General features: G+C 40.9%; 1 protein-coding gene across 8 annotated transcripts in view; it reads right to left on the reverse strand.

Moving 5' to 3' along the window:
• Nucleotides 1-6,200: 6,200 nt before the first annotated feature.
• The window catches only part of ZRANB3 (zinc finger RANBP2-type containing 3), a 295,604-nt gene continuing 274,761 nt past the window's right edge, over nt 6,201-27,043 (reverse strand). For 3 of the 8 annotated variants that reach the window (XM_027590261.1, XM_027590262.1, XM_027590263.1), the window contains 7 exons: nt 24,713-24,804; nt 21,180-21,281; nt 19,857-19,999; nt 13,587-13,697; nt 12,175-12,577; nt 9,028-9,159; nt 6,201-7,186 (listed from right to left, as the gene is read on the reverse strand). In XM_027590261.1, coding sequence (XP_027446062.1) covers nt 7,088-7,186; nt 9,028-9,159; nt 12,175-12,577; nt 13,587-13,697; nt 19,857-19,999; nt 21,180-21,281; nt 24,713-24,804 — 1,082 coding nt within the window. In that variant the 3' untranslated portion in view covers nt 6,201-7,087. The other 5 variants (XM_027590266.1, XM_027590265.1, XM_027590268.1 and 2 more) reach the window with 3 other exon arrangements.

The following is a 27,043-nucleotide window of genomic DNA, read 5'->3' on the forward strand; positions in this document are numbered from 1 at the left end:
GAGTTGTGTGGGGCTTGGATAAGCCTTCTACTGGATCTGGTGGGCTGGGGGCACTGTTGTGGTTGGAGTCCACATGTCAGATCTCACAGGATGGAGGCATGGTGGATAAGCACGGGGCTGGGTCTGGTAGGGCAGGGCTGCAGGACATTGGGGGGACCACATTAATGAGGAAGTGGCACTAATGAGGAAGATTATGAGCACCAAAATTGGCATTGTCCAGCACAGGGCTAGCAAGGAAGGAGAGAAAATTAAAGATCACCTGTCAGCACCTCTCTCTGTAGAGATCTATACTCAACCCCCCGCCCTTCTGGTATACTCCCTAAGACTAATAAATGAACCTCCCTCACACAGAGTCCAGCTCCTCAAACTACTGTCTCTGCATTGGGACTTGTAGCAAGGGAGTCTGTGTGTCAGCCCTTGAAAAGCAGAACCTCAGTTTCCTATAGTCCTCTGGCTCTCCTGGATGTTAGCTCTGCTGATGTCAATGGCGGCTGTTTTGGGGGCTTTTCTTTTCAGTGCAAGTCCCATGGGTGGGGTGTCTGATGTGGAGCTCAAACCCCTTGTTCCTCAGAGAGGACCTGTGAGTTTGCGATATCTCTCCCTCTTGTGGGTTGATGTACTGGAGGTAGGAGTCCTGGCAGGAGCACTTCTCTGCCCCTCCCATCATTTTGTAGGTGGGTTTCTCTCTCTCTTTTCTGCCCTGTGTTGTAGAACAGCTGTTCTGTAAGTCTTTAGAGGTCTTTTTCAGAGAGAATTAGTCTTTATGTATCTGTGACTTTGGTGTGTCCATGGGAGGAGGTGAGCTCAGGATATCTTCCTATGCTGCCATCTTGGAACCCCACCAGGATTTCTGTCTTTTTAAAAACTGAATAATATTGATTGTAGACACCTACTACACTTTCTTTATCCATTCATCTGTCAACAGACACTTAGGTTGTTTCCATACCTTGACTATTGTGAATAAAGCTGCAAGGAATGTGTACAGATACCTCTTTGAGATAGTGGTTTTATTCACTTTGGATATATATGGAGTAGTGTGATTGTGGTCTCATATGGTAGTTCCGTTTTAAATTTCTTGAGGAACCAACACTTTTTTTTTTTTTTTAAGATTTTATGTATTTGACAGAGAAAGACACAACAAGAGAGGGAACACAAGCAGGGGGAGTGGGAGAGGGAGAAGCAGTCTTCCTGAGGAGCAGGGAGCTGGATACGGGGCTTGATCCCAGGAACCTGGGATCATGACCTGAGCTGAAGGCAGCCACTTAGCCACCCAGGCGCCCCTAACACATTTTCCATAGTGGAAATTTACCAATTTACATCCCCACCAGTAGTGCCTAAGGGTTCCTTTTTCTCCATATCTTCACCAGCATTTATTATCTCTTGTCTTGATAGTAGTCAGTCTGACCAGTGCAAGGTGATATCTCATTGTGGTCTTGATTTGCATTTCCTTGATGATTAGTGATACTGGCCATTTTATGCATTCTTTAGAAAAATGTCTATTCAGGTCCTTTGCCCATTTTTAAATTGGGTTGTTTTTTTACTATTGAGTCATATGAGTTCCTTATATATTTTGAATATTAACCTCTTGAGTATGTTTGCAAATATTTTCTTCCTTTTTGGAGGTTGTCTTTTCATTTTACTTATAGTTTCCTTACTTTATAGAAGCTTTTAAGTTTAATATAGTCCCACCTGTTTATTTTTGCTTTTGTTGCTATTGATGTCAAATTCAAAAGACTGCCATCAAGGGGCTCACTCTCTTTTTTGGAAGTATAGTTGACATATGTTATATTAGTTTGAACCGTACAACATAGTGATTCATCAGTTCAATACGTTATTCAGTGTTCACAATAAGTGTAGTCACTATCTTTCACTATACCAAATTATTACATTATTATTGACAGTATTCCCTGTGCTGTATTTTCCATCTCTGTAACTTACTGTAAGTGGAAGTTTGTACTTCTTAACCCCCTCACCTGTTTTGCCTCTCTCTTCCCCTTAGGCAGCCATCAGTTTGTTTTTTGTATTTAAGAGTCTGTTTCTGCTTTTGTTTTGTTTTTTTAGATTTCACATACAAGTGAAAATATATGGTATTTGTCTTTCTCTCTGATTTATTTCATGTAGCATAGTATCTTCTATGTCCATCCATATTGTCAGGAATGGTAAAGTTTCATTCTTCTTTTATGTCTGAGTAATATTCCATTGTGTGTGTGTGTGTGTGTGTGTGTGTGTGTGTGTGTATTCTTTTTTTTTTTTTTTTTTTTTAAGATTTATTTATTTGACAGAGAGAGAGGGCAAGCACAACCAGGGGAGCAGGAGGCAGAGGGAGAAGCAGGCTCCCTGCCGAGCAGGGAGCCCAATGTGGGGCTCGATCCCAGGACCCTGGGATCATGACCTGAGCTGAAGGCAGATGCTTAACAACTGAGCCACCCAGGCGCCCCTATATTTATCTTCTTTATCCATTCATATAGTGATGGCTACTTGGGCTGCTTCTATATCTTGGCTATTGTAAATAATGTAGTAAACACAGGGGTACATATATCTTTTCAAATTCGTGTTTTCATTTTCTTTGGGTAAACACCCAGCACTGGAATCACTGAATCATATATTATTTCCATTTTTAATTTTCCAAAAAAACCTCCATACAGTTTTCCCTAGAGAATGTACCAATTTGCCTTCTCGCCAACAAAGCATGAAGTTCCTTTTTCTCCACATCCTTGTCAACACTTGTTATTTTGTGTGTTTTTTATATTAGCCATTTGATTTGCATTTCCCTGATGATTAGTAATGAGCATCTTTTCATATGTCTGTTTGCCATCTGTATATGTTCTTTGGAAAAATGTCTAATCAAGTAATTTTTTTATTGGATTATCATTCTTTTGATGTTGAGTTATAGGAGCTGTTTATATATTTTGGATATTAACCCCTACAGGATAGGTTATCTGCAAATATTGTCCCATTCTATAGTTTGCTTTTTAGTTTTGTTGATGATTTACTTTGCTGTGCAGAAGCTTTTTTATTTTGATGTAGTCCCACTAGTTTATTTTTGCTTGTTTCTCGTGCCTTAGGAGACAGATCTAGAAAAATGTTGCTATAGCTAATGTCAAAGAAATAACAGCCTGTGTTCTCTTCTAGGATTTTAATGGTTTCAGATCTCTCATTTCGGTCTTTAATCCATTATGAGTTTATTTTTGTGTATGGTGTAAGAAAGTGGTCCAGTTTCCCCAGCACCATTTATTAAAGAGACTGCCTTTTCCTCATTGCACATTCTTGCCTCCTTTGTCGTGGATTAATTGACCATATATGTGTAGGTTTATTTCTGGGCTCTCTGTTCTGTTGATTTATGTGTCTATTTCTGTGTCAGTACCATATTGTTTTGACAACTAGAGCTTTGTAGTATATCTTGAAATGTGGAATTGTGATACTTCCATCTTTCATCCACTCTTCTCTCAAGTCTGACAAGCATCTTTTTGACTATTACTTTTAACTCCTTATCATAGATTGGTGATCACCATTCCAATTAGTTTTTTTCCTCAACTTTTGTCTCATTTTTTTTGGAGGATATTCCTCTGTCTTCATTTTGTTTTACTTTCTTTTTACTTAGGCAAAACAGCTACCTCTCCCATTCTGGATGGCTGGACTTGTATAGGAATATCCCTGGTGTAGACTATACGTTTCGTGGTTTTGGCTGGCTGGTTAGAGCTGTAAGGGGTGTGGCCTGCGAATTCCTTGGGCAGTCTACGGCCACTCTGCTAAGATGGCTGGAGATGAAGCAGGCATAGACAGGCGCTCCCCAAAGGGGTGTCCTGGTGGGATAGCTGGAACTCAAGTGAGCATGGGTTGGGTGGTCCCAGGGCCTTCTGTGCTTGGAGAATCCTGGGGGGATGGTTCCAGCTATAGTAGGTGTGGCCTCACACGGGGGGGTGCCCTGGTGAGTTGGCTGGAGCTAAACCAGTTGGAGGCCTGGGGTGTCCTGGAGTGTTTTGTGCCTGTATTATCTTGGTAAGTTGGCTGCAGCTGTAATGGGCACACTAAAGGAGTGACCAGGTGTGCACTGTGTTGGGCTCACCTTGGTGGGACAACTGGAGGTTGGGGAGGCATGCGTGTGGGGGCCGCCCTGGGGAGATGTCAGGCTGGTACGGGCTAGGGCCCTGGTGTTTGCTAATGCAGCAGGCTGGCTAGAGTGCTGGGACCTTGAGCCCATCTGTGCCATCAAGGTGAAGGATGAATGTAAACAATGGTACTCACTAGCACCTCTGAGTCTGGAGAAAATTCCAGCAGTTCCTTCACTGTTAAATGTTCTAGGGTTGGTTCACTGATAGTGTAGTTGCCTTTTGAAATGCTTTTTTCCATGCCCCAGCATGGGTGAATCTGTGCATGGGTCCCTCTGTGCCGTCCCTTCCCACTGCAGTTTACCTCAGGGTTGGGTTTCCTGTTGTTACCCTGTCTCTGTTTCTCTTGCTCTTCTCTATGTGGTCTCTCTATCCTCTGTTGTACAGAACCTGTTCAATCAGTCCTCAGTTCTTCCTCAGGAGGAACTGCTCCATATGTAGGTATAGATTTGGTGTGTCTGTGGAAAGAGGTAAGTTAAAGGTCTTCCTAGCCGCCATCTCGGACCTAAATCTTCCCTGTTTTCTTTGAGGAGTTTTATTGTTTCAGGTCTTACATTCAAGACTTTATTCAATTTTGAATTGATCTGTGTATATGCTACAAAGTAGGGGGTCCAGTTTCATTCTTTTGCATGTGGCTGTCTAGTTTTCCTATGACCATTTACTGAAGAGACTATCCTTTTTCCGTTATATATTCTTGGCTTCTTTGTTGAAAATCAGTTGACTCTCTCTCTCTAAAATAAAATAAATAAATTAAAAAAGGGGGGGCACACCTGAGTGTCTCAGTTGGTTAAGTGGCCGATTCTTGGTTTTGGCTCAGGTTTGTGAGATCCAGCCTGGTGTTGGGCTTCGAGCTCAGTGGGGAGTCTGCTTGAGGATTCTCTCTCTCTTCCCTTCCCCTTGTGCTCTCTTAAAATAATCTTTTAAAAAAATTAGTTGCAGATATATGGTTTTATTGGGCTCTCTATGCTCTTCTATTGATCTATGGGTTTGTTTTTAGCTATAACGTAATGTTTTGATTACTACAACTTTGTAATACAGTTTGAACCCAGAAGCCTGATTCCTCCAGCTTTGTTCTTCTCTCTCAAGATTGCTTTGCTATTTTGAGTTTTGTGGTTCCAAGCAAATTTTAGAATTTTTTTTTCTCTATTTCTATGAAAGATGCCACTGGAATATTGATAGGGATTATACTGCATCTATAGATTTCTTTGGGTAGTATGGACTTTCTTAGAATATAAATTTTTCCCATCCATGAATATGGAATATCTTTCCATTTGTTTGTATCTTTTTCAGTTTTTTTTTTTCATCAAAGTCTGGTAGTTTCAGTGTATATATCTTTCACCTCTTTAGCTAAATATTTCTAAGTATTTTATTCTTTTTGATGCTTTTATGGCATTTTTATTTGGTTTGGGATTTTGAAATCTGGCACATGGGTCATTTAATCTCAAACCATCATTTCTTTATTATATCTGAGAACTTTATTCCTAGAACTGCCACCTTAGTTTAATCTAAAGTGGTAACTGCCACTGACACCTGAACTACTTAGACCTAAGTCTCACTTGCAAGCACCCTAGGCTGGAGGAAAAGCAGCCTGCCGGTTTCTCAGCTCTCAGCTGATTTCTCAGCTCTCAGCCGTGAGGAATACTAGGTTACCCTGGCAATGAGGCAGAAAACTGCAAAGAGCCTGGCGAGCAAAGCAGAAAGGAGGCAAAAGAAAGCCTGGCCTAATTTATAAAATAAACACTATTTGATCTCATGCAATAAAATAGTTATAAACCTTAAGAACTCTGGAAGGATAACTCATGATTGGATAGTCTTTCTAAAAACAAGTCCTCTACACTGTAAAGTATCAGTTACTAATGAAAATTGTAAAGTGCTCAAATAAATGAAATTTACATCCAAACAGTGTTTACAAATAGGCCGTTCGTGAATGTAATTCTTGCTTGGACCTCTATTTTGTGTAGTTCTGACTCTTTCCTCTCATGACTTTGACATTTTGCAGGACTGTACCCTGGTTTTCATTGTCATGCTTTTATTTTTGAATGTCAGTGACATGTTAGTATTACCATTGTATTTTTGAAACCTATTATCTCCATCTGATCATGCTTTAGTATAAAGTGTTTTATCATCCTCACTCCTTTTTAAAGGGGTACCAGGAATACACTTCTAATAAGACTGGGATTTTAAAAACAAAATGATAACCAGGAGACAAAGGGCGCTTGGACAGTGAACTTAGTTTTATACATTAACATAAACTAACCAACTAACTGAAAAATGAAGTTTAGTGACATTTTACATTTTATGTTTTCAGTTTTTAAATAGTTTTAACAATTACTTGCTATCTAGAACTCCAAATCTTCTACCAACACCATAGTTCCAATTAGCTTATTTTCAGAAGCATCTTTTCAATAAAGACAATGTGCTAAGAAATAAAACAAATAGGGCAACACTCAAAATGTGTACCCGAAGCCCATTTTGGAGGCAGTCAGAGAACAAGAGTCTCTCTTGCATACTAACCAGGAAGGTCATGCTTGATCCCGAATTCCTGAATGATTTGCCTCCGAAATTTCCCATGCAGTTTTCCAGTGTTCTGCATCTCCACACAGCAGTTCAGAAGCAATACTAATCCAGAAGCATTTCCCAAGTAATTGAGAGTATATTTTTAAAACACAGTCTATGCATAATACCATGATTAAGGTACTGCAGGGGGAAATGAAAGCTTAACAAAACCTCACTGAAACCTAATTGAGAGCCTGCCTGAAATCAAGAAGATCACAGAAATATTTAGTATTGTATCTCAGTTTGTGTTAAGTACTTTCAAAAGGTATTAGACACTAAAAGCATATACTGTGAAAGGGCAAATTGAATTCTTGATTTTTTTGCTCTAAAAATGTTCACTCTTAATCTGAGAAACATGAGAAAAAAGGTTTCAGTTCCTCCACATGTAAACCATTTGTCATCCATTCAAAACTTTTTACACTTCATTTCTTCACCAAAAATCTTGTGATGTCTGATCCATGCTTTGACGCTAGACATTGTCTTCTCCCCTGGCTTCTTTCCTTAGCTTGCCTGGTAGTTCTCTAAAAGTTAAAAAATATACAAATGTACACCTGTTAGGAAAAGAGTACTGGTTTCAGAATCTCAAAAACTTTTTGTATTTCTTTAGTCTGGAAAAATCTACATTATCACCACGCCTACTTCCCAGTGCTTTGCCCTCAGAGGGGACACCACGTCACAAGCAGAGGACCCCCAGTAGCTCTGGTAAGTGCCCTGAGGTCCTGCGTTCACTTAGGACCAGATGCTTTGGGGAATGACTTACTCCCCAGTGAGACTGTGAATGCCTCATTCGGGGACTACAGTAGGCCCTGATTCTCCTCATCTAAGTGAGGGCCTACACGAGGTGTCTCGTGATTTCTCACAGTGTGGTGCACGTAAGGCCTACCAGCTTCCTAATCTGTGGGCTCAGAAGCCACTCCCAAGCCAATGCAGAAAAACAAAATGAGGTAGATCAAACCTGAATTCTTCTGCTATTTCCACAAATAGAATTTCTCATGAGAATCTAAAACAGTGATTACGGAAGGGGTGGATTTTCTTTTTTGTTATATCTTAATTCTCTTATGGGTCTTGAATGTGCTAGTAATTTTCACAGCAGAGAAATCAGATGACTTTTTTTTCCCAGTTGAAGTTCATGTATGTGTGAAGCTATCCAGGTAGAAGGCGTGGGGAGAGAAAAGAGGATTAAAACTAAAAAGAAAACAAAAAACCCTATTACAGGATCCCATTTATGTAAGAATTATATTTGTGAAGAAACTGAGGAACCTAAAATATTAAAATAAGGCTAAGAGTACTTATACCATATGAACACTGGCAAAGGATCTGAACAGTTTTCGAAAGTGTAAATACCACTGATGAGCATTTTTAAAAACCTCAGTATCTTTGGTAAACAAAATAGTGGCAGGCCCTTCTCCTGGCACATGAGCACTGATGAGCTCAGTTAAATGGGCACTCTTGTCCCCCGGGGGGAGAGGAGCAGAACACTGTCCTTTGGAAAACTCCTCGGAGATAAATTCCTACAGTCAAACACTTGACTCCGTGATTTTTACATCTGAGGATCTATCTTAAGGAACAACTTCAAAATGGAAAGAACAGTATGTAAACAGGAAATGAAAACCACTTCAATGTTCATCAGTATGGGACTGGCTAAATAAACTATGACAGACATAGACTCAATAATGTGTAGCCATTTGGGATGATAAACATGAATGCTTATCATGGGAACATGGGGAAATGCTTAAATCCTGCCACAATTTGGAAAAAAAGTTAGATCCAAAGTTGCATATTGAACGTATGCTTCTTTCTAAGAAAATTTTAATCAGTAGATCCTTTTACTAGACGGCCTGTTAAAAATTCATCCTAGTTGGTAAATAATGTTGTCATATTTTTCCCTCCTGTTTTAAGCAACAGGTAACTGCTCAAAAACGTGCCAAGGATAACAGATTTTGCACTTTGGCCAAGAGTGTAATGTCTGCATGTTGAACGGAGTTGGTCCTAGAAGGAATTTATTAATGTTCTCTGACATGTCAGGACAGCCTTAGCTGCAAATGCAAACACACGTCACTGTTCCAGTTCAGCAGTCTTCTAGGTTGATGGGTCTCTTCAACACTGTGTAAGTTACATTCATTTTCTTCTAGGTGGTGGTGACAATCTCCTGTCCTAGAATGAATGCAAAGGACAGCAGCTTCTCTTCTGTCTGGGACTGAGAACTTACATCGGCCCCGAGAGGAAACTCAGGTGATGAAGGGAATAAAGGCATCTCGGAACCCAGACAAGGGATACGGATTCACCCACTCAGTCTCCCACGCCTGTCAATTTTGTTTGCTGTCCCAGAAGAAGTCACCTGGGTCTGTAGAGCCTCACTCACCTCTCTGTGACACACTGTGCACAGCGTCTGCAGGTTGTCCAGAGAGCACTGTCCTCCTCCACCGGACACGGGCTTGATGTGGTCCACCTGCCAGAAATGCCCCTCTCCTGGCTTTCTTATCATTTCATTAAGCTGCAGTAAGAGCATAAGATCAGCACTTTTCACCATACACTGTGGGAACTGTTGGTTTTGCCTTGTGCAATCATGTTTATACAGCAAAATCACAGCGAAAAACACATTAGGATGGCTTTTTATAGCTTTTATTGTGAGTAGGAAAAAGCCTCTAGGTTAGCAATTTGAAAGCAATAAAATATGTTTCTGAAAAAGTTTTTTTTCCCTTACCTAACCCATTTTGAAAAAATTATAAGCAAGTATAAAATACCAAGACTCCTGACACATTGGGGAAAATTACTTGCTTCTGCACCTTTGAGCTAGTTTAGATAGTCACTAAAAGAAAACTGTGAAAAAAGTAAGATCAGATTAGAAAAAAACTTCTGTATATTACGGAGTCAAATAATCTTTAGTTATTGACCTAAATTCATCTGTTATTATAAACAGTGAAAGATTAATATTAACAGCTGTCAGCGGGAACATTTATGCCATTCATTTGGGAGCCTCCTCAGTTCCATGGACTGGAAGGAAGTTTCCACAACATCTCTATCACTGGCGTATCTGGAATAAACAAAGTTGTCCACGTAAAGCAGCACTATTTAGGCCAGCTCACATATATACACTTTACATTTTATCTGTGATGACCTACCTTAAAATGGGATGTATTTTAACATTTTGCCTGAGGCAGTAAAACCAGCTCAGCATTATAGTTTTTTCAATGTGATAAAGATGAGCATGAAGCTTGGTCTTGGACAAGGACGAAATTAAAATCGGCTGCATGCTGCTGGCCAGGGGAACCTGTGTCATGGTTCTAAAGCACTCTGTCAGACACGTGGAGGCAGAGGGACCCCAGCCCCAGAGGAGCCCCAAGAGGCAGCGAGCTGGAGTGGTAAACTCTGTCCAGCTGAGGCCGGCATTGTTAGAAGCAGTTACAAATGGCAGTCTTGTGCATCAAGCACATGACGTGTTCTGAGGGAAAAAAATCCATTTCGTCTGCTTTTGTAACCAATTCTTTTGCTCTCAACAGTCTCTCCTCGGGTGGACTTTCTACTCCAGATGTGCTTCTTTATTCCTCCTAGTAATTCCCTGGCCAATCACCCGGGGTCAGTGTTCAGCATCCTAAATTTAACTCTTAAAACAATCACTCCCTCTCTGACTGATCCTCCCCAATATGAGCCGTATGGTGCTCCCTAGCCTTGGAGCACTTTTGTTTTAGTAGTACACTATGTAATAACTTCTGCGTTCCTGGACAGGCTGCTTTCATGATACCCTTGAGTCCTTTCATTGCATGTCTTCTAGAAGACTCGGCTCTGAGGCAGCACTGACTGCCATCTGGCTGACACCCCTGGGATGGGTGCAGTGTGTCCCTCACCAGTTAGACAAAAGGATATTTCAGGAACTCTGGTTATCATGAAGGAAACAGTGTATTTCCCTAGGTCTCAAAGTCATGCTAATTCATCTTTGCAGAAATAATTCGGTGATACTAGGTAAATAAAAATGTCTGATTTGACCAACTGGCAGGAATTTATCCATTATTTTAGTGGGGAGAGAATGGCTCAGGAGTGATTTTTTTTAAATTAAGCACACTACAAAATTATACATTTTGCTCTAGTTTGAAACTTAGAACTGATTAGATCCCATTAGAAACCAGTTGCGTTTCTAATGTGAAATAAAAGTGAATCCTGGTGATTGTTTTCTAAGAATAATATTTTTTCTGTAAATTGCTCTGCTAAAATTCCATAAAATAAAAAAATCCCATTGTAAAATCAATGGGATGAACAGATATTTTCTTCACATTGTAATGAACTGTTTTGTGGGGGTTATCTGTTTGCCTCTTGTCATTCAATCCTAACATCATGAAAAGTGGAACAATCAGACCATAGGTACTTCTTGATGGGATGTATCATCTGTTAAGCTCTCTTCTCAAAATAATTTAATCAGAATCTAATTAAACCACTATATCTATAACTATTATTCTGAAATCAGGGGGATAGGGAAACATGTCAAATAATACCATGAGGCTAGAGGGAGACAAATCCATACTGTAGGAAATCCTACAGGCAAATGATCCAGTTTCTTGAACAATCAATGGTGTAAAAAAGGAAGGAGGTGATATTACAGATTAACTGGAACATAAGAGTTAAATGAACAAATGCAGTGTGTGGGTCATATTGTGATCCTAATTTGAACAAAGCAATTGCAAAAAGGCATTTTTGAGACAATCTGGGAAACTAAGCCTGGATTTATTAAGGAATCATAATTATGTTGAGTGTAATAATGGGTACTGGGGCACAGGATTATATTTTAGAAAGAGACAGAAAGAAAGGAGGGTGGAAGGAAATCTCTGTGAGAGGTACGTAATGAAAGTATTTTTTTAAATATTTTTATTTATTTGACAGAGTGAGTGAGCACAAGCAGGGGGAGCAGGAGAGGGAGAAGCCACCAAGGCACCCCCATAATGAGAGTATTTCAAGAGGAAATGAGGGGTACCTGGCTGGCTTAGTTGGTAGAGCATGCGACTTGATCTCAGGGTCATGAGTCCAAGCGCCACGATGGATGTAGAGATTACTTAAAAAAAAGGCGGAGGGGTGAGTGCCTGGGTGGCTCAGTCGTTGAGTGTCTGCCTTCGGCTCAGGTCATGATCCCAGGGTCCTGGGATTGAGCCCCGCATCGGGCTCCCTGCTCAGCGGGAGGCCTGCTTCTCCCTCTTCCCCTGCTTGTGTTCCCTCTCTTGCTGTCTCTCTCTCTCTGTCAAGTAAATAAATAAAATCTTTAAAAAAAAAGGAAATGAAATGAAATGTCTGGAATTTGCTTTAAAATAATTCCAGGAGAAAAAAGGATTGAGGTGAGGGACAAATGAAAATGAAGGCAAAATGTTGATAACTGTTCAAGTTGGGCGATGGGTCTATGGGTTGATTATTCTACTTCTGTATGTATATTTTGAAAAACTGCCATATTAAAAAGTTAAAAAAAGTGAGTCAATATTCATCACTCAGTACAATGCGGCCTTCTGTCTGCCGCATGATTATAATTTACCTGTTCCAATGGGAGCTTTGAGATCCAGGTAATGTTCAGAAGATTCTTCCTCTGACTTTTGGGGGCATCTCTCAGACGTAAAAAGAGTTCCTGTGCATTCAGATTACATAGCTGACACACACCATGTTCAATTTCAAATACTTTGGCTCGCAGGTAACTGTTATTAGATCGAATCCAAAACTCTTCCTGACATTTCAGAGAGCAAAACCGTGAATCCCAAGCGTTCACTTTACACTCTTGCTTAGTTTGGCAAGTGGGTTGCTGACAGCGAAGGCAAAGTGGGTTTCCTTCATTATCCACAGCTTGCAGATAGCCTTTGGATATAGAAGGCTTCCCAGTGAGATCAGCTTGGGCTATGCAGGGATTTAGAAATGGGACACACACTCCATCATCAAGGAACTTTCTAGAATTGAGCAAAACATGCAATAAGTAACTAATGAACACTTAACACTAGTCACTACTTCATATAATGAATGGTTTTCAAAGTTTCTATACTGATAAACAGTAAATGCAGGACCCACAGATTCTGTGATTCAGTGTGGAAACAATAGTTATAGTCAGCACTTGATGCTCCGTGCCAAATAAAGCACAGAATGGGGTGTTAAAAAATTAATTTGAATACAAATATGCTGCCTCTCTTGGGAATTTAGGTATCTTCAAGTTAAACAATCAGACTTGGACACATATGAAGAAATTGGCAAATGAGAAGTTAGAAAATGCTTCTTCAGGCTGGGAAAGGACAGACTAATGTGAAACCCCACCTGAAGTTGGGGCTCCCGTGCTCTGTGTTGGACCACACACCGTAGCAGGACAGAGAGGCCATTTACTAAGGCTTCCATGACACCCTCTGGGAGCCCCTGCTGACCACCAGCAGACAGTCACACCCACGGAGTGACACAGCCAAGGTGCTAATACTGCTTTTAGGAGCTGGAACAGTTATGTGCCTCCTACAGGTAAACTCAGATTTGACTGAATTAAAATGAGAAATGAACATGACAGGACATGCACTCAATTTGTTAAAATAAAACGAAAAGGTACATTCCTCAATTATGTTGAAAGGTCCTACACGGAATTACTACAACTGCTTGCCCATTTTCTATTTTCCATGGCTGTTTGTTAGAAGTGTTAAAAGAAAAGCTCCTTGTGATAGAAAGAGCTCATGACTGGGAACATCTAGTATCTTTGGGTGGGTCACTTGGTCCACCTGGTCTCAGGGTCCTTCTCATTTGTAAGGTGAGGACTTCCTATTCCTCACAGGGTTGCTAGGAGGATGGAGGAGTTACCATATTGTGAAAGCTCTTTCTAACCTATAAGTGGCCACATCAAGGTCAAGTATGATTACAAATATGAATACAGAAATTTAAAGGAGTACACGTAGTACTACTATGTCCTTCTCATAAATGAAACCTTACTGTGTAGAAGGTTCCCGTGGCCCGGACTCCTTCGTGATCAGACGGACATGGCCCCCATTCTTCTTCACCTTGTCCAGTGAGGCTACAGCAACATCTTCTTTGGTAATGTATCTAAAACAATTACACGTTAAGAAGATTTCCTGTCTCTCCTCTAAGAGTTTCACTACTTCATGCTCACATTCCTCCTTGTAAAAGCAAGAGGAGAAAAGGCAAGACAGGAGTCTTCATGGTGCTAACACGAACATTAGGGAATATTTCCTACCTTTACAGTGGACTCCACGTGTGGGAAGCACATCTCTGTTCCAAAGGGGTTTTTTCAAGATTTATTTTTCTAAGACATTCAAGAGTCCTTCAGTATCCTCTGGACCAGTTTTCACTTAGGGGCCAAGTGGAGTGGGTGTAGGAGTAAGAAACAACCAAATCCATGCACAGCTAACAGCCGGGCGCGGACAGCTTGCCACACCGCACAGAGAATCTCCCGCTGCACGTTTACCTACCTCTTGGCCTTTCCTTTAAGGTTCCTCCAATCACCTCGGTCAGTTATAACAGTGTATCAGCGCACTTGGGTAAAGTGATTCTCTTTTTAGTTAACCAGGTGCCATCACATCTTCTATAATCTTAAGGCTGTTTCCATTATTTTCAGCCATACAGGGTTTATGGAATCCTTCCACTGAAATAAAGCTACTCTTGATGGGGATTCAGAACCTTATTACACGACACTATCGGTACCACACAATGGTTTAGGGACTGGAAGTAAAGAGGAAAGTTATTCCAATTAAAGGTGACGGGGGATTTTAAGTAGGTAAAATGCAATTACCCAATTAATTCCTTCTAATTAGCATGGCCCACTTTCTCTGGTAGTTTACACTTATTGTAGATTTTTTTCCTTTTTAATTAGTTTAAACATGAATTTCTTCATATTTCCAAGTACTTCTTAATTTGGTACCTTGACAATAAAATTAAAGTTAAATCACGATGGAATTGTGTAATTGTAGGTAAGATCTTAGAAATCTGCTTTTCTGTTAAAGTAGATTTAATAATTAACAGATTTGCTTCTTTTTATAAACTATTAATTTTTTGACTAGCTGATACACGCACGTATTTCAAAACTCAAAAGGCATGCAGTGGTGTATATGGTGAAGAGCAAGTTTACCATCCATTCCCATTCCCTCCTCCAGAGCTATCTCTATGACCAGTTCTTAATACATACTTTCAGAAAGAATTTTTTTCTGTGTAGAGGTTATACCTTTCATTTTCTCTGTATTTTTATTGACATATAACTCACAAACCATAAAATTTACCATTTTAAAGTTTACATTTCAGTGCATTCTAGTTCATTCACAAGGATGTCCAACCATCACCACTAATTCCAGGACATTTCCATCACCGCAAAAAGAAACCTGTACTCATTAGCAGTCACTCCTCATTATACTTTTTATTTTTAAAAACAAATGGTAGCACAATATACACACTAATCTCCACCTTGCTCTTTTTACCTACACATACATCTCAGAGACCTTTCCAGATTAGTACACACAGGCTGCCCTATTTTTTAATGATGGCATGTTATTCCATTATTTGAATAAATCATATGTTTAACCAGTTTCCGATTAATGGCATTTAGGTTGTTGTTCTAGTCTCTGCTATCATAAAAAATGCTGTAATATCCCTACACATATTTCTACACATTAAATATATGTAGAATACATTTTCCGGAAGCAGAACTGCTGGGTCAAAGGTCTTGGGTGCTTTAAATCTGGACAGATTTTGACACATTGCTCTCTCCTTTGGGTTTGTACCAACCAATACATGGGTCCACCAGCAATGCAGGAGAGGACCTTTTTCCTCACACTTAAACTAGCACAAGATATGTCAGTTAAAAACATCTCTGCTAATGGTGATACACATCTCCTTATAGCTTTAAACCTGCATTTCTCCTATGAAGAGTGATTGTCTTTTCATATATTTGCTTTTCTACTGGTGTGTTATTCTGAAAGCAAAGGAAGAAAAAAGAATCACAGTGAATTCTTTTAGAATTCTCTAACTTGCCCTTTTGGTTCCTAAATTTCCCACGTCCCTCCATCCCCCAATTCTTCAACCATTTTATTCCCTTGACAAAAGCACTTCACTAAAGTATTTCAGTGGATTCTAATGAACTCAAACACTTCCTGGCTTTGAGGGGCAAGGGGATATTAAGCCTTGCCTCAGGTATTATTCAATGTTTAAAAGCTTAGAGACCTAATTCAGTAACTTTAAAAGATGCTGAGAAATCTATTCAGAGACTTAAGAACTAAAAATAACCTTTCCTACAAGAGATTTAAGCACAAAATTCTGGAAACCACAAGAAACAGATCAATCAACCCACAAAGCGGGAGGTTGGCAACTTCTCAAACATGGTTGTGTTACCACCATTTAATTTTCCATTGAGGTTTGCTGGGAAGTTGATGTAAGTATACCACCTCTCAAAAGGATTATGGTAAATCCCTATTTTCAAAAATAGGGAAGGGAGAACATTGTCTACTAAAGTAATTCCTGGATGGGCACGGCAGTAGAAGATGGCAAATTTTGCAAAAAGAGAAGAGTGTGTTGGAAAGTGGCCCACAACAGGGAAAACAGTGCTGGGCTCTAGGATGCTGACCTGCTTTGGGGGTCAAAATAAATCGCTGGCATCCTAAACCTAACAGGGCTCCAAGGGAAGCAGGCCGGCCTCAACAAATGGGAACTCAGCAACTGAAACAATAGCTGGTGATCTTGGCTTCCATTCACATTTAAGATGGAGCTACTCAAAAGCTAACTGCAAACTCTGAGTTTGGATGGGTCCCAAGAACTGGTGGAGATCTAGCCATTGCTTATAATTAGTGTCTATGTGTCTTTATTCTAAGGTCATTCCATTTTTTTCAGAGAGGAATTCTCTAATTTTCTGCTAGCAAGTAAAATGTGGCTTCTAGTATCCTGGAAGTGAAGAAAGGGGCCCGGGGAGTGCTGGTTTCCAATATAATGCCTCTCCCTTTATCTCCACTAAGCTTGGTGTTTCCAAGGCTGGTGCCTCTCTGGTTCAGTTTCAGTAGAAAGTAAACTGGTAGGACAGTGGGAGGGCAAGGCATCCAGTGTACACCTGCTCCTCATACAGACTTCCAATCAGTGCTGTTGTGCAGCGTGATCTCTCACACCTGCTTTCAGAGAGAGAGTTATGCCAAGTCACTGGGACGTGCTGAGGTTGTCCAGGAAGAACCGGCACACTTTCCCAAAGCACACCCCTCTGCAGGCACGCAGGTTTTGTTTTCATGGCTCTGCTAAGTCCACTTCCCTAGAGCCTTCCCTCTCTCTTCCTCTCTCTGATCAGTGACCAAGGTCTCCAGATCTCCTAACACCTCTCTTCATCCTCTTTCCTCCATTCCCATTGCTCCTAATGTCTCAACTTGTGTGGGAGGCAGTATCTTAACCATCTCTCCTTAGGACTCCTGTCTCTGGTATTCAGGCAATCACTTATCTAGGGTAAAGGGACTTTGCACATGTAATTCGGGTTACTAATCAGCTGACCTTAAGAAAGGGAGCAATTCCAAGCATGAGAAGGATTTGACACACTATTGCTGGCCCTGAGACGTAGGAGCCCATGTGCGAGAACTAGAAAGAAGCCTCTAGAAGCTAAGGGCAACCCCCACCCTGACAGCCAGCAAGAAAACCCAAGTCCTACAATCACGAGGAACTGAACTCTGTCAACAACCTGACTGAACGTGGAAATGGACTCTTCCCAGACTCTCAGTGAGAGTCCATCCAGCTGACACCTTGAATTCAGCCTTAGAAAATCCAGAGCAGAGAAACCAGTAAAGCCATCTCAGACCTCTGACGTACAGAACTGTGAGATAATACATTTCTGTTGCTTTGAGCTGCTAAGTTTGTGGTGGTGTGTTAAAGCAGAGACAGCCAATGCAGCCTGTTTCCTTACTTCAAGTCCTCCCTTTTGATCTCATTTCCCAACTGCTGCCAGAGGGAGCTCTGAAAAACACAAACCCAATTGCTGACTCTGTTGCCTAATACATGTTTTAGCTTTCATGTATCATCTCCATAAAACTGTATAGATAACACCGTGTGTCTGACTTTAGTTTGTATTGATTTCATGACTTTTGCTTTTACACCTGATTGGCCACCTTTCTCAGGTGGTTATTTAGGTGGTCAGCCATGTCTGATGGGGAGGAAACAATGTGACAAGTCTAGAAATGGCTGGAGTAGGCTATAAATTTAGTTAAGAAGGAAATTAAGGTCATGCAAAGAGAAGACCAATACTGCAACTAAGACGGTGGTGATGGCAATGAGAAAATGTAGGGGACTGGAAGAAGGATCGAGAGAAACAGCACAGGCATCATGCTTTTTGTTACACGTGAGTATCTGTATGTGTAGGGGTGGTGTGCATGTGTGTGTACATATACATAGTAATACACACAGGTATTTTAAATGTATTTTTTATATAAAGTAACCAACATTCGTGGGAAATATTTAAGCACTACAGAAGAGTTTAGGTGAGTCCAAAACTGGCAGCTTGTGCACAAATCCAACTAGGCAAGGGGCTTTAATTGATTCATAGAGTATTTTATTTTTAATCTGAATTTGAATGACTTCAGATGGGTTATGCACTTTCTAATTTGCTATACTTCTCCCCCCTACCTCAACCTTCTCTGGCTTTACACTTGATCTCATGTGTTCATTTCTGGTTCCTGCTTTGCTTTTAGTCATAGGAGTTTGCGATCCAGGCCTAAAGTATAAAGTTCCTACTATCTCCACAACTCTCCTATTATATGGGCAAGAGTCCTCATCAGGGGCACTATTGACATTTTGAAACAGATAACTGCTTGGGAGTGCAGTCCTGTTCACTGTAGGATTTTCAGCAGTATCCCAGGCCTCTAGCCACTACATGTTCCCCAGTTGTTTCCCCTAATCATAATAAACTAAAATGTCTCCTAACATTGCCACCCTGGGAGGTAAAATTGCCCCCAGCTGAGAGTTACTGTCTTAGAGAAACCTCTGGTAAGAGTTCCTAGGGTACCCTTCTAGATACTTTCTGTGTCATAAGAGCAATTACATATATCGGTATCACCATCCTTTTTTTTTTTTAAGATTTTATTTATTTATTTGAGAGAGAGAGAGAATGAGAGATAGAAAGCACGAGAGGGAAGAGGGTCAGAGGGAGAAGCAGACTCCCTGCTGAGCAGGAAGCGTGATGTGGGACTCGATCCCGGGACTCCAGGATCATGACCTGAGCCGAAGGCAGTCGCTTAACCAACTGAGCCACCCAGGCGCCCTCTCCATCCTTTTTTTATACTTATTTTTACTCTTAATAATATATCACAAGTATCATTCCTTATTCTCACATATGAATATACCATATGCCACATTTTGCAACAGCTGAAGGGATTTTTCACTGTATAGGGATACAAGCTATATGATCAACTGCACCCTCTCACATATCATTGATGGATGTTTTTCACCTGTGTGCATGGACAAGTCTAGAGATCATAAACTGAGGATGAGGACACAATCTTGGTGTATGGAGACGGCAAGAGCGACAGGGGCTGTTCAGTTTGGTGCTTTGTGATCTCTCCCCACACGGGAGCTGGGCAACAGAACAGCGGACTGCATGTCACTACTTCATGCTGAAGAAAGCGTCTACAGAGAAGGGGGAGTAAAGTCCCGCAGGGGATACCTGAGCTGGGCAGAGATTATTATGAAGCCAAGAAAGGAAAGTAAGTGTACAGAGATCAGAAAGAAACCTGTAATGATTAAGGTAAAACACAGACAGGACACACCTGACCTTTCCTTTTATTTTGCTTCTGGCCGTGGGCACGAGACTAGTTCCCCGCCATCCTCGGGGTGCTGGTGTGTCCAGCAGAACTAGCCCCCCTGCTGCATGGCACCCAGATTCACACTCCAGGAGTGCAGGGCAGCAGCTCTTCTAACAGGGACCTGTATTCCTGTTGTAAATTGTGTCCCGGGCTTGGTAGGTCACAGGTCACACCCGCCTGTCACTCTGGCCTCTCTCCTGATGAGTGGGGACTCATGGGACCAAGACCCAGAAAACCTGATCTTTTCCAGCAGATTTGATCAAATTCACAAAATATCTAATTATGTTGCTATAAAGTAAGCTGTTATTTTATGTATAATTTTCTCTTAACTCATCAGGATTTCATTAGTGGTTACATAAAATGTCTCCCCGCCCTGTAGAAATAACCATGACAAATAATGAACTACAAAATAAAAAAGAAAGACAATGCATACCTTTTAGTACTATTTTGCTTGGTTTGTTGCTTTGTGATTTCTTCCAAAGCGAGAATTGGGCTGCAGAAGAGCTGCCCGCTTTTCCTGATTATCTTTTGCTTCATGGCAGTTAGACTATTCCATTCTCGAACAAACCTCAAAATCTGGCAGAAAATGAGGTAATGAAAAGAGTTAACCAGCTCACCAGGCATCTTCCTTTGAAAGTAAGCCCCTTATCACATCAGAAAACTGCTGTTTTATTATATCCCCAAATAGGCTTCTGAATGTCACAATTTAAGGCTTTCTTCAGTTTGATGCATCTTCATATCTTTATTGTAAAATAACTGTGGCCAGTTCTGCAGAGGTCTCTTTCAACCCAAAGACACATTTCAGGATATCCAGCATATGTCCTTAATGCACATAGGGACCAATGGCAACAATGTGCTCAGCGAGACCAAAAGAGGCCCAGCTGTTAGAAGCACAAAGCCAGCGGTGGCAGAGGCAAAAGTGGTCTTGGGGAGAGCGGGTCTTCCAGTGGCGGCAGGTTTCAGCACCACATCTGAGCATCGCTTTGTACCTGACTGCCTGACTTCTCATAGGCAAACAGCCGGCAATAAATCTGGCACATTTTTACCAGGGTCGCTATTAATCTTGCTTATTAGTCAATTATATGTAACTGGCTATTTTCTGGGAATCTGAGAATCAGGATTCAATGATCCCAGAGAAAATAGCTCACTGCTACCTTTTCCTTTAAGACGGGTATGGCTGACCCATGGGCAATGTTTGCTTTCCACTCAAAGGGAAGAAACGTAATCACTATTCTCTTGTAAAAAGTGGTACGCTGCATGCTGTCAGCCCCACCTGTGTTGATCCTTCTCAGCAGTGAAGGTCAATCGGCCACAGATCAGGCTTAAGGCCTCTGAGCAAGTACTTGGTCTGTGGCTGTATGCCGACGCTTCCGAGGATGCCAGAGTCCCCCAGTATGGCATCGTCCCTGCTCTCAGAACTGGCCATTGTTAGAACTTAACCGTCAGAGATAAAATGAGATTCTGTAAGATACAAATATCACAGTTGCTAATTCTGTGAAGGAGAAATTAAACGATGTGAGGATAATTCTATCCACAGAAACAGCAATCTAGGTGTGATCACTCACCAAGGAAACAGATCTCACGTTTATTCTCAGCACTAAGGTAAATCATAGGCAGTCCCTGGACTGACGAAAATGCGACCAGTGATCTGACTCTGCACCAGGCCACGAGGTAACTTTATTTTTATTGAACTGAAAATGGTCTTAAATTACTCAACAGATTTTAACTTAAAACAAATGCACAGGACTAGTCTTACCAGGGAGCGATTCTGTTTCAGCTGAAAGCTTGCTGGTAAGTCTTCCCAAAGGTCTAATTTTATATCCAAAGGAATGAAGTTACAGTTCATCTGGTTTCCATCCTGATTATAGATTAGGAAGGCATTATTAATCCATCTGGTCTGTAGGCACTACTAATTATTTTAAAAAGTAAAGAATTATATTATGGCACAATATTCCTAAAAGATAAATGGAGGTGGCACATTCTAACAAGATTCCACACACACAGCTGCCCTGTGTGGATGCTGGGTGGAGGGGCCAGGCCCCCAGGCGCTCTGAATGCCTCCACTGCTTTCCTCTTAAGGATAAAAATACCACGTAGAGGGCTGTAGTCAGTTAAACATGAGGTTTAAATATGAGTATTTCTTTTATAAAGGGGAAGAAAAACTTCTGCATATGAAAATCTATTGTATCAATAAAAGCTGAACCCATATTGAATTCTCTCAGCTGAAAAGAAAGTTACAGTTTCCACAATCACTTTGGAAAAAAACACACAAAAAATACTTAACAAACTGATTCAAAGTTTAGACATGTAACGGTTCCAATAAACTCTGAATTAGACTTGGGATTCTGGCTAAAATGGATAGCTCTTTAGAGGGCCACTGTTACTGCAGCATAGGATGCTAAAGAGCTGTTACTGATCTTCCTTTTAAAGGGGTTTTTATCCAAATTCCTACTTCCAGATTCACCTCAGCTCACCTTACAGCTGTGAAAAGGCCTGTTCATGTGTCCTCTGCTTAGTGTCTCATATTCAGAAGATTAATTGAATAACATTTTATGGTAAAGGGACATGCAAGTATTTAGCTCATTCATAAAAATGCACTTGAGACTATTAAGAGAGATGTCAAGAAGGTGAGGTGGCCCACTCGATGCAGGCTGGGTGCTGGAACTAGAAGGTGGGTCAGCGAGGCTGCTGCACCAGGACTTTGCAGTTTCTCTCCTATCTCCACCCAAAGGGGTGAAAACACTGATCAGATGATGCAGGATGCAGAGCTTTCACTGTACAGAATAAAAAGTGTAAGGAGTTTAAGGGCTTCTGAATTCTGTGTTGTGCTCTGCCTGGTGTCTGCCTTTTGGGTTCTTGACCTTCAATCTCCTCTGGGGACCAGTTCTCTATTATTCTCACCTGGTGGTCTGGGAACCATGGCCTGGAGCTCTCCCCACACTGCAGATGAGGGTGCTCAGGCACTCAGACCTGCCTCTACGTGAGCTGAGGCGGCCTTGGTGCTCCCTCCACACCCAGAGCTTCCACATGGTGGGCGGAGGTCCAAGCCTTAAAGAGAAGCATTGTTCACTGCCTGGCTTCGTTCCCGGTGTCCCTCTCTTGGCTGTGGTCCCACGACAGAAGCAGTGTGGGGCTCCTGGCATTCACGATCCTAGTCATCTCCTAATCTGCTAGCAATCCCTTCTAATTATTAGTTGGCACTGGAGATTATTACACGGCCTGCCATCTATCTATATTTCTATTTGGTTTAGTGTAAAACCTGTAACCTAAGTTATCTTGAAAAAGGCATTCTTTCGGGCGCCTGGGTGGCTCAGTTGGTTGAGCGACTGCCTTCAGCTCAGGTCATGATCCTGGAGTCCCGGGATCGAGTCCCTCTGACCCTCTTCCCTCTCGTGCTCTCTGTCTCTCATTCTCTCTCTCTCTCAAATAAATAAATAAAATCTTTAAAAAAAAAAAGGCATTCTTTCAGTAGGCTCTCATGAATATAAGAAGTTACAAATATTTTATTTTCCTTATAAAGACTAGGAATTTGATACTGTAGACCAAAATATTCATCGTCTCAACAAGTTTTTCCTCAAATACTCACACGAGTTTACCTAGGCCAAAGATTCTTACAGGCCCCTGAGGCCACTTTAGGGGCTCCATAAAGGCAAGAGTGTTTTCTTAATAACAGGAAAACAACATTTGCCCTTTTCATCTCATCCTCTCACAAATGCACAGTGATGTTTCCCAGGGACAGACCGGTACGAGAATCCCAAGGTCTTCATTAAGACTCTAGAGAAACGGGTAAAAATATAAAACGATGAAGGGGTGCCTGGGGGGCTCAGTCAGTTAAGCATCCGACTCTTGATTTCGGCTCAGGCCATGGTCTCAGGGTCCTGGGGTCCAGCCTTCGTCAAGCTCCTGCTGAACGTGGCGCCTGCTTGTCCCTTCCCTCTGCTCCTCCCCCTGCCCCCCGCTCTCTCTGTGTCTCTCTAGAATAAATAATTAAAAAAAAAAAATCCTAAAAACAATGTAGAACAATGCCAATTCTCTTCACTAAATGTTATCTTTGTTTTATAAAACATGTTTCATAAAAATAAGCTGTTGACATGAATATCAACAATGGGTTATTACTATCTTTAGTTAATAAATATTTTTAAGTGTTTCCAGTTTAATTTCAAATAGAGTAAATATCAACAGATATAACCCACCTGACCAAAAGCTCCTTGGGGTTCTCAGCAAATTATAAAAGTACAAAGAGCTCCTGAGACTAAAAAGTTTGAGCACCACTAACCTAGGCTATGGCATGAATCCAAGCAATCATATTTTTAAAGCTTCCTAGACTTTATTCGACATGGATGGGCAGGGTCAGGCTTCGGCAAAGGTGCTGAGGCTGCTACAAAGGATCTGTGAAGGAGCTAACTTTTTTTCCAAGTACAGTTGACATGACGTTACGTAAGTTTCAGGTGTACAACATGGTGATTTGACAAGTCTATAAGTTATGCTGTGCTCACACCAGTGTAGCTGCCATCTGTCACCACACAACACTATCACAATATCATTCACTGTATTCTCTGTGCTGTACCTTTCATCCCTGTGACTTACTCCCTCCATAACTGGAAGCCTGTAACTTCCACTCCCCTTCCCCCATTTTGCCTATGCCCCCACCCTGTCCCCTCTGGCAACCACTAGTTTGTTCTCTGATTTATGGGTCTTTTTCTGCTTTGTTTGTTCATTTGTTTTGTTTTTTTAGATTCCACACATAAGTGAAATCATGTGGTACTTGTCTTTCTCTGTCTCACTTATTTCACTTAGCATCATACCCTCTATGTCCATCCATGTTGTTGCAAATGGCAGGATCTCGTTCTTTATGGCCGCATAATATGCCATTGTGTAGATGTGGGGTGTGTGTGTATACCACATCTAGGAGCTCTTACTGAGAGTTCCTTACAGCTAGGCACAGTGCTAAGTGATTTACAGGAATTGGCTCATGTTACCCTTGCAACAACTCCTCTCCACATTTTCCAGTTGAGGAAACTGAGGCACAAAGCAGTTAAGTAATATGTTTAAGATTCCACGCTCAGTAACAGATATGAATTGAAGCAGTTTGGCCCTGAAGTCTGTGCTCTTAACTACTATGCTGTTTTGCTTCTCATTGTCTTTAGATTTAACAAAAGAATTTTAGAATTAGCTTTAAAAAGAAACAGATACCTATATCATTGTTAATAAAATTAAATATCTCCACTGAGCATGAAAAAAAGGAAGCCTTTTGTATGTTTCAAGCTACAGAATCTGCATGATGCTTACCTTAGTATAGAGGTGAATCCGGTCAGTATTCTTACTTGCACAGAACATTAAGGTATCATACACTGGCAAGTTGTCTGAACTCTTCAACTGTTCTAGTTAAGAAGATAAAAAAGAACCTTAAGGCTTACCTCTCCTCTAACCAAAACAGCTTATTTTAATCTTCTATGGGTTAGAATGATGAAAGAGCTATATAAAATATATCAACATATTTGACAAAGAACATGTGTCTGTACTTGAAATAAAACTACGATGGTAGGCCATCTAAGACCACACTGGCTTATATGGAAACCAGTTGCTTTGCACTTTTGCTAATGACCCCATAAGAGAGAAACAAATTCAGAATTAGCTGAAAAGACATGCGTTAGATATGAGAGAGAATTTCCTCCACCGAGAGTTTTACTGGTCTTAAAGGAGTCTAGAATCTGGACTTCTCCCAGAGTGGTTTTAAGCTGGGCCTGAAGGAGCACCATTTTGGTTGCCAGCAGCAATCCAGCTCTGTAAAAGACCACTTAAATGCCAGATTCCCTATGATCCAGTACTTCACATTTAGAAAAAGGGGATATGTGGACAAGCTTTTTTTCTGATTATATTCTCTTATTTACCACTTCTCAGTTTCATTGACCAATATATATATATAGGAGAGATAGGGTTATCAGAGCGGATCTAAATAATAATTATGGTTAACACTTATCAAGTACTTACAATGTGCCAGGCACTGTTCTCAGTACATATATTAACATCTCAGAAATAAGTAGTGCATTTTACAGAGGAGAAAACTGAGGCACATTAACTTGCCCAAGGTCACACCAGTAAGAGGACTTAAGACCAGTAATGTGGCTACAGAGCCTATGCCCTTAACCTCTGCCACAGTTTCTGAACGATTTTCATCATCATCATTATTAATTTATTCTTATTTTATTTTTTCCTCGGTGACCTTTTAAAGTGCTTCCCCAGATCTAGAAGTCTATGATTTGTCATTCTACTTGGCAATGTCATCATATTTAAATTTTTTAAATCAAGCCACTGGTCATTTTACAAACTTGGGAGTATTCCCATATTTCATAAATTCAAAAATGTCAGCTTTTTCCACACTTTAACATCTCTGAGATTGTCATGTTGTACAGCCAGTAACTGTGCCGTTTTACAATCATTGCTGGCCTGGTGGCAGGTGCGAAGTGGTTGTCACTGCCCGAGCACGTGTGAGCTTAGTCATAACTACAATACTATTGTTACTTCAACACCACACTTGAGTCAAACGCATTGTCTGTTACTACATGAGTTCAGTTTAATTACCTCTACAATGTCTTCAAAATGTTCCACTATGATTTGGTATTGAAATGAAAAGTTATGCGGACCAAAAATTTTTGCATATAAGGCGGGAGAGCATAAATTTGATATTAAAGAAGTAAATATGTATCGTTGGAGGAAGAACCAAAATTTTTTTATATTCTTGCAAAGGAATAACTAAGTGCTTCATGGAACCTAAGGAAAGGAGATCCCTGCAGAGAGAGAAAGCTCTCTCACATCTGGATCCTGAGATGTGCAGAAGGGTTGCCCTAGTACATGCCAAGCACAGCAATGGAGGCAGAAGGACTGCCGAATCCCTCAGGACAAATGAAAGACATATCAAAGCAACAGAGGGTGGTTTGACCTGGTCTGGACTCTCATTCAGGTATTAAGACACAGCTTAATTTTTAGAGTTTCTTTCTTTTTTAATGTACATAAAATAAGTGCATCCTATAATCACTATGTCTTCAGATTTTTTGAAGAACCATAGTTAATGTATTAATGTTTAAAGATCAGAAGTCATTCTCTGATAAAAAGCATTATAGGATTGATTCCAAATCAGTTGATATTCTTGGTAGTTAGCAGCTACACTGGGGAACATATTCCTCTTGTCATTGTTTTCATGAAGTATAATTTAATGGCTCAAGACTAGAGATGATGCATCTTGTGAAGACACAGCCATCCTTCCAGACCCTTAGAATTCCAGTTAGAACAAAACCACAGTCCCCGCAAAGCACATACCACTCCAGTTCTAGAAGAGCTTATGTGCATAGAATAAACATTTTCACATAGTGTGCCCCCTCTGTCATCCTTCTGTTTGTTTTTCATGGAAATCCATGTTAGTGGGGAGAGGTGAAACATATCGCTTGTATGGAATTCTCAGTCCAGTGATCTGAGAAGTCAAAGGAAGGGGGGACAGGAATGGGGGAAAAGTTGGCATTGTCTGGAGTGGATGAGGCCAAGGCAAATTTCACTGGCAGAATAGAATTTCTAAAGGTCTAGTGATTTTTGAAAAGTATGTGTAAGTAAACCTAGCATGTGCCT

This window comes from Zalophus californianus, chromosome 3, assembly GCF_009762305.2.
Source record: "Zalophus californianus isolate mZalCal1 chromosome 3, mZalCal1.pri.v2, whole genome shotgun sequence".
Taxonomy (NCBI): Eukaryota; Metazoa; Chordata; class Mammalia; order Carnivora; family Otariidae; genus Zalophus; species Zalophus californianus.